Here is an 8,178-nt window from a genome sequence, read left to right as displayed (position 1 = left end):
GAGACCGTTACACGAAAGGGCAGAGCAATAGATGGGTACCCTGACAAGGCCTGAAAACTCGGTCTGTCTGTTCGTACTCAGTACGGCATGTCCACGAAGAAAAAAAACGCGACGGACATGGGTACTTTCAACAATTGAGCTTCTTATTTTTAACCTTGACGCCCCCCCAGTCTCTGTGTGTGTGTGTCAGCAGAGCCCACCACCATTTGCTCCCGCCAGCAATGTAATATCCGTCGTACAGAGTACACGGTACTGATCAGTAATGGGATGCTCCCCCCAACGCGTGCAGGCTCGCGTCGCCGCCACGTTTCTCCAGCAAGTATTCCTTTTTTTGCTGTTGTTGTTTTTTCCCCTTTTGTATGAGGATCCCTCTACTTAATCTCCACCCCCTTTTTTTTTTGCTCATCGCAAAGCTGGATGGTTGGATGATTTTAGAATAAGCCCATCATCAGTGATCGACGTTGGTCTACCGGGTAGGTTGGGGGGGGGAAAAAGCCAGGACGGCATGTACAAGACAGGAAAGCCGTGGTGTGGTGGTACCCTATAAGAAAGATGGGGAATATATAGAGGATGGTATGAAGAGAGAGGATAAAGAAGAAGAAGAAAAAAAGCAAATCAAATCAAAAACGTCTTTCATTGTGTAACGACGGTCCGGGCGCGCGCGCGCCTAGGCAGCTGTAGGCTGTAGCTGGCCATCTTTGTCTTCTTTCTCTCGTCTTTTTTTTTTCATCCTGTTCCGCGTGACACGGACATCATGTAGACAGAGAGACATGTGGATGGAGCTCTCTTGATTGTCTTGGGGGGCCAAGACAAGGTATGAAAGAAGAAGAAAGAAATAAACAAAAGAACGGCCGGACCCCCCCCCCCCCCACCCTCTTCATCCTCCCTGCTGCCCCTGCTGCCCCTCTCTTCTTCCCATCTCTTTCCGTTCATCATCACCGAGACAAACAACGAAAAACAATTTTCAGCAAGGGCGAGGGGCGAAGGGGGGGGGGGGGGGGGGGGGGGCCGGCAACTTGTGTCGACCACAAACATACCCACAAACTCGCCATGTGGCCGCACGGCAGCGACGGCACCTTGGGTTGGGGGTTGATCAAAACGTCCGTATATCCCTTTGTCATTCTGCCAAAAAGAAAAAAAAAACAGGGTTCAAACAAACGGCCATTAGCAAATGAGCATGATTTAAATGTGAGAGAGTGGCGCGAAAAAAAGCATAACACGTCACTTATAGTCTGAGACATCTCCAGCCTCAATTCATCACAGGAAAAAAAAGAAAAGTCTTGATTTCAATCTGCGCGTGCTTTGATATCTAAAGAAAAAGAAAGCCTGCAAAGGGTAGCAATTCATCATCTCAATTCCCAAGCGCCTCCTCAAGAGTCGACTCGATCCCATACCCCAACAAGACATAGCATAAAGAAGAGGTCGAGCCTGGCCGCAAGTAGATATAATAATCTTCAAATTCATGAAACCAATACTCACGAGCTTCTTGCTCGGCAAATAGTCTAAGGAATTACTAAAAGAAATGGAGAAAACACAAGATAGAAAAAAAAAAAAAGTCCGTGACCTCTATCAAACGCCGTGTGAGTGAGCCATATTGGCTCGTCTTCTTTACCGTGATGCAGTGTGCGTGCCGTGTGTTGGTGCCTAGTTACTTTTGGATTTTGGAGCAATGAGAGCAAAGGTGCATGTCGTGAAAGTACTCGTCATAGTCAGACGTGTGCTACGTTACGCATTCTTTACCAGCGACGGTTGCGTAGCGGCATGTTGTTGGCGTTGTTACCACCTGGTAATGTCGGCGTCAGAATTGTCGTCTTGTCCAATAACCCCCTACCAGCGTCGGCGGAACCCACCTCTACCACCACCGCGACCACGTCCCCAACCGCCATATCCACGGCCGCCGCCGCCGCCGCCGAAGCGAGCCATCTCAGCCAGACGCGGGTCAATCTGCTGCTTCGCCTCCTGAAGAACGTTGACAAGCTCACGAGCCTGCTTCTGGTCTATGAAGTTGTTAGTACCCAGGCTCACTTTTCCTTGCTTGCTTGAGCGTGTTTCCAACTTACTGTCAGTGGTGAAGAACGTAATGGCAGTGCCGTTGGCACCAGCACGTCCAGTACGACCAATACGGTGGATGTAGTCCTCCGAGTTGTTGGGGTAGTCGTAGTTGAGCACATGAGTGATGTTACGAACATCTTTTCAAGGAAAAGAAACATGTTAGCAGTCGAAAAACACACGCAGACGCGTTACAGCAACGAGTTGTTCCAGCTCTATCAGTGCCAAGTCATGCAGACGGCTGCCACAGCTCTAGATGGTTTTGGCTAGGTGCGTCGGCCAGTCTGCAGATGCATCATCCCGTTTTGCTAAAAGCGGAGGGCGAGGGGGCAATCCAATTGCGGTTTGTATGCAAATTTCCAGTCCTGGGGAATACGAATGCAGTCACAGGTCGTCCTCGGAGATCAGGGAGCCTAGGCAGACAACAAGCTTGATCGTGGTCAAGAGATGCCCACCTCCACACTCATACCACGGTGAGAGAATAAGGGTACAAGGGTGGAATACGAGTATAGCCATCGTGCGACTATACAGCGGATCGAGACTCCATGCATTGAGAACCACGTGGATACGGTCATTCCAGGCAATTGCGCGCAGTAAAGATAGCCCCTAGACACACGAGAGTAAAGTATAGAACATGTTTCGCTGTAGGTCGCTACAATAGGGGGGGAGGGGGAGGGTATGATACTCACCAATACCACGCGAAGCCACGTCAGTGGCCACCATGATGGGGCTCTTGTTGGTCTTGAACTGGTCAAGGACCCAGTCACGCTCGTTTTGCTGCTTGTCGCCGTGAATGGAGAGTGCGGGCCATCCGTCCTGGCGGAGGAATCGGGTAATATCGTCAGCGACACGCTTGGTGCCAACGAAGATGAGAATCTTGTTCTCCTTGTTGTCCATGACCTTCTCGAGGTGCTTGATCATACGGTCGCGTTTTTCCATGTCGGTGACAACCTCGACAATCTGAGTGATTCTGTGGTTGGCAGCAAGATCCATGGAACCAATGTTGACCTGGATAAAGTCCTGGAGGAAGTCCGAGGCCATGGCGCGGACCTCCTTGGGCCAGGTAGCGGACCACATGAGGGTCTGACGGTCAGGACGAATCTGCTCGATAATCTTGCGAATCTGGGGCTCGAAACCCATGTCAAGCATGCGATCAGCCTCGTCAAGAACGAGGTAGGTGACACGGCGCAGGTTGGTCTTGCCAGCCTCGAGCATGTCAATCAGACGGCCGGGAGTGGCAATGCAGACCTCAACACCACGGGAAAGGTCGCGGATCTGAGGACCCTTGGGAACACCACCGTAAACGCAAGTGTTGCGAATGCGAGAGGAGCGGCCAAACTTGGTAATTTCCTGCTGGATCTGAACGGCGAGTTCTCGGGTAGGAGCAAGAACAAGGACAATGGGACCATCGCCAGGAGCAAGGAGAGGCTGGGCATTGATGTGGACGATAGCGGGAAGACAGTAAGTAAGGGTCTTGCCGGAACCAGTCTCGGCAATACCGACAACATCGCGACCGGAAAGAGCCATGGGCCAGCCCTGAGATTGAATGGCGGTGGGGGCGGGGAAGCCCTGTGCCTTGACTTCATCCATGACATAGCGGGGGAAGCCAGCCTCATCAAAGGTCTCAACGGGCTTGGGGACATCGTTTCCGGCAATGGTCATCTGGTGCTTTGTGCGGAAAGCCTGGACATCGGCATCGGAGCGGTTCTCCACATCACTGTTGACCTTGTAGAAATCTTTTTCGAACTTGGGTAGGGAGGAGAGGTCTGGCGAGACAGTTAGCAAGGCTGACAAGGTGAGAGTTCAGGTTGACGTGAATACATACCCCAGTCCTGCTTGCGAAGGCCGGCACCGAGGGCAGACATGCGGTCACCACCGCCGCCGCCGCCGTATCCGCCGCCGTAACCACCACCGCTACCACCACCGTAGCCACCACCACCATAACCATTGGAGCCGCCGTTGGAATAGCCGTTGCTGCGGCTGGGGATGAAGGGTTAGCTGACTGATCTTTTTCGCGACTGAATCCGGTCTCTGCACGAGCTGCTGTGTGGGCAACCACGCGGCATGCTGACGCGCGGGCCGGCTGCGCAGGCAGCATCGCCACAGCCTCGTTGGCGCCTCACAAACAGGCGTGCGAGACAAGGAGGACAGGGGAAACACCAAAACGCAAAAAAAGGACTTACCCTCCGCCGTAGCCACCACCATAACCGCCGTTGCGGTCGCCGCGATCCTCACGATCACGTCCGTAGCCTCCACGGCCACCACCGCCGCCGTAGCCGCCAGAGCGACCGCCGCGATCACCGCCGTAGTTGGACATTGTCGGATCTGTTGTTTGCGAGTTGTTGCGAGTGTAGAGGACTTGGAACAAGCGAGGTGTGACAAAAATACGGATGGGAAAGAGTGAAGGAGCGGGGAGAATGCAGATATAAATCTGACAAGATGGGAGTCTCTGCCGCGAAGTCGGGTAACAGGGAGATGAGAAGAATGTGATGATGTCTGGGGGGAGTGTGTGAAGGGGCAACGGCAAGATTAACAAAGATTTTTTTTTTCCTCTTAGCCTAGCAGGCTCTTGGACAAGGGCCTGCCGACTTTTTTTTTTTTATGGGCTGCGCCTGCTTGACTCGAAGCACGGGCTTGAGCTAATACGGGTAGCCTTTGAGCGGAAAATTTTCGGCCCAGAACTTACGAGAACCACGATACCTCATTGGTTATTATTTATGGGTCCATATGTCGACATTTTGCGTTCATCGGCAACTTTCACCAGCTCGGTGGCGGGCTTACCCTATATCTGCACGCAAATTTAGAAAGATGGCTAGCAATCGCCTATATGGAGTGTTGTGTACTCGGAAATTGCTTCGCCTTGTGGGCACGTCGTTGCACTTTTTCTTCCATCCTCGTACGCTGTGTAGAGCCGCACCTGGCGTTCGGTAGACCTTCTGTAGTACTGACGGGATGCACGCGACATGTACAGGTTACGTGACGCCATGATGCACTCGACTCTTGTGCCACTTATCATCTCTGGCGCTTGACAAAGAAGGGCGCGAAAGAGGCTACCCCCACAGTCACGAGCGTGAAAAAGCGACTGCCCATAGCAGAAGGCAGCAGAAGAGTGATAATAGAACTGATTCGAAGCCGATACCGGTGGCCGACCGGGGACGCGTGGCGGCGTCTTTTCTTTTAATGCTTTGCAAGCCTAGACCCAATTCTATGATATCGAAACAAAGGACAAAAAGAAAACGTTATAAAGGATACATGTATTAGACTCCAACACCGGGAATCAGTTTCCCACCCAAAACTGCCATCATTGCCCATTGGAGGGTCGCGGGTGTTTGCACCGACTCCTGTAGCCCTACTGCGAGATTATGCGTATTTTTTTTGCCTGGGAAATGTTTTATTCTCGAGAAATATCGCGACCAAAGGCCTTGGACTTGAGCCAGTCGAGAATAACGAGGACACGGTTGCGAGCTGGATACCGGATTAGTACGCGACGCAATAGATGGTTGATATGAACCTGTCATGGACATGAAGAGCTATAAAATAAAAAGGGGAGAAAAAACTCACAGCTAAAGCACATGGAAAGATAGGCACTTCTCCAGAAGAGGTAGGTCATGCTACCTCCGGTGGCCAGGTTACCGTTCCACCAGCTGACATCGGCGACAGCCTTTTCGCTGCCAATGTAGGCCAGGCTACCCTGGTGAGAGTAGCGGAAGGGCTTGACATCCTTGATGCGGCGGAGCTGCTTCTCGAGCAGCTCAATCTCGTGGGCGTCATCGGCCGAGTTGCCGGCCTTGAGGTTCATCTTGCTGCTGAGGTCGTGGATGCGGCCCTCGAGGCTCTCCGTCTTGGCCATGTTGTTGAAGAGACGGGCAAGGAAGCTTCCCTCCTGGGAGGCGACCTGGGCGGTGGGGGCGTAGCCGGCGACGGCGCAGTCACCAATGGCCCAGACATCGCGAGCGCCCTGGACGACGAGGTACTCGTTGACGGCAAGACCGCGGCGCGAGTCCTTTTGGGCGGGGATGCGAGCCATCATGTCCTTGACGATGGGGCGGACGGCGTTGCCGGTCGCCCAGACGAGGAGGCCGTAGGGAATCTCGACGCGCTCCTTGGTGCCGTCGGGCTTGCTGATCTCAGCCTCGACGGTGTTGTTGGTGACGTTCTTGACCATGGTCTTGGTCATGATGTCAATCTTCTCCTCGCGCAGGGTGTTTTCGGTGTAGTCAATGAGCTGCTTGGAAAAGGAAGGCAGCACGTTGGGGAGGGCCTCGATGAGGGTGACCTTGAAGCGAGGGCTGATGCCGGGGACCAGCTTCTTGATGTCCTCCTCGAAAAAGTCCTGAAGCTCGCCGGCAAACTCGACGCCGGTAGGGCCGCCACCGACGACAACCATGTGCATGAGACGATTCATCTCTTCCTCGGACTGGCCGCGGAGGGCAGCGGTCTCGACGCAGTCCATGATCTTCTTGCGGATGCGCTGAGCGTCGCCAATCTCCTTGAGGAAGCAGCTGTGCTCCCGGACGCCGGGGATACCAAAGGTGGCGTTCTCGGCGCCGACGCCGACGACGAGCATGTCGTAGGGGATCTCGGTGGTGTTGGTGGCACCTCTGACCTCGGAGTTGTCGACGACGGTAATGACCTTGCGCTCGGTATCGACGTTGGTGGCTTCGGCTTCGTAGTAGTTGGCGGCGCCCTTTTTGTGGCGCAAGATGGCGCGAACGGGCTCCATGATGGAGCGGTGCTCAATGAGACCCGTGGTACACGAGGGCAGCAGAGGGGTGAAGAGGAAGTAGTTGCGGGGAGAGACGACCACGACATTGTAGTTTTCGGTATCGAGATTCTTGAGAAGGGCGACGGAACCCCAACCGGTGCCTGTTTTTTTTGGTTGTAAGACAAGTGTGTTGGTCGTGGGGTTTTTCACGGCCGATCTACGGAATAGCCGGAGCGCGGATGCGTCACGTACCTAGAATGACGAGAGTCTTCTTGGAGGGATCGGGGACAAACTGCTCGCCGGGATGGCGGTCGTCGTAGATGACGTAGACGGTGTATCCCAGGGTGCCGAGGACGGAGAGGTAAGTGAGGCGCCAGATCCAGCGAAAGGTTGTGCGCAACTTGCCGGGTCTGGGCTTGGGAGCCTCGTCCGAATAGGGTCTGCGGAAGGCGAGGCGGCCGGTGACGGGGAGCCTCATGGAGGGCGAGGGACGGGCAGCGCATCGCGAAGTGATTGACGAGGTGCGCGCAGCGGCAGAAAAGGCTCTGGAAGCGATGCGAGGGTTGGAGCCGGCGAGCTGGAGGCCGGGCCTGGCAACGGCCGTGATAGCTCTCGTTGACGAGGCCATTTTTCTCCTTCTTTTCTGTTGTGCGGGTGTGACAAGGTAAGGGGAGCGATTGAGTCAATGAATGGCGGGCGAATCCGTTGCAAAGCGATGAAGAATCCCGTCAACACAATGACGCTGCGAGGATGAAGAGACAAACGGCCGCGCAATTGGCGCAATGGATTGGCTCGTCGTTGAGAGGTTGCGTTTAATGGGAGAAGAGACTGAGGCGGCGCAAACAAAAAAGTTTTGGCGGCCGGATGGGGAGCTTGAGCTGTTTGGTAGCGGTAGCGGAGCAAGTAGCCAGCCACACGAGTCACCACGAGCCAACCAAGCTACCAGTAGGAAACAAGAAGGACCCGGAAAAAAAATAGAGCAGAGAGGATATTTGACCCCAAGTGAGGAAAAAAAAAAAAGGAAAAAAAATCCACTCCTGCGGCCTTGACGTGGTACTTGACGCCTTCAGTACTGAAGAGCTTTGTCGAGGCGGGTTCAGCGGATAACGAGACCTTACTCAGTGGTCTCGGTGGCCTCTTGCGGCGCTTACAAGGGGGCCAGGGCGGGTCTGACAGGCGGTCGGTGCCTGTAAGATGCCTGTAAGATGCCTGTAAGATGGCCCGTCTAGGGGGACCCTGTTGGCTCTCGGGGCCCGCTATTATCGACTAAGACGTTTGCTAGTTAATGACGCAGTGCGCGATAAGACTGGATGGAGACGAAAAAGGGAGAGATAAAGAAAAAAAAAAGGTGAAAAACTGTCCAGACAATAGATTGAGATGAAGATGAGAGTGAAAAAAAAAAAGGAGACAAGAAAATAAAAAGG

At 53.8% G+C, this 8,178-nt stretch overlaps 2 protein-coding genes across 2 annotated transcripts; both read right to left on the bottom strand.

Annotated features, from left to right (window-relative positions):
• Window positions 1–1,736: 1,736 nt before the first annotated feature.
• On the bottom strand, window positions 1,737–4,366 carry V2A60_006034 (DEAD-box ATP-dependent RNA helicase DBP2 domain-containing protein; the record flags this gene model as incomplete). The annotated part of the gene is made up of 6 exons (XM_083257332.1): window positions 1,737–1,783; window positions 1,851–1,997; window positions 2,061–2,189; window positions 2,739–3,815; window positions 3,875–4,029; window positions 4,233–4,366. The coding sequence occupies 6 exons, from the start codon at window positions 4,364–4,366 to the stop codon at window positions 1,737–1,739; spliced, it is 1,689 nt and encodes a 562-aa protein (XP_083113458.1).
• A 1,074-nt stretch (window positions 4,367–5,440) lies between these two features.
• On the bottom strand, window positions 5,441–7,382 carry V2A60_006033 (uncharacterized protein; the record flags this gene model as incomplete). The annotated part of the gene is made up of 3 exons (XM_083257331.1): window positions 5,441–5,514; window positions 5,611–6,915; window positions 7,007–7,382. 3 exons carry the CDS (start codon window positions 7,380–7,382, stop codon window positions 5,441–5,443), a joined length of 1,755 nt encoding a protein of 584 aa, XP_083113457.1.
• Window positions 7,383–8,178: the final 796 nt, after the last annotated feature.

The sequence above is a fragment of the Cordyceps javanica genome, chromosome 4, assembly GCF_051103115.1.
Source record: "Cordyceps javanica chromosome 4, complete sequence".
Classification (NCBI taxonomy): Eukaryota; Fungi; Ascomycota; class Sordariomycetes; order Hypocreales; family Cordycipitaceae; genus Cordyceps; species Cordyceps javanica.
This window is presented reverse-complemented; position numbering and strand designations above follow the sequence as displayed.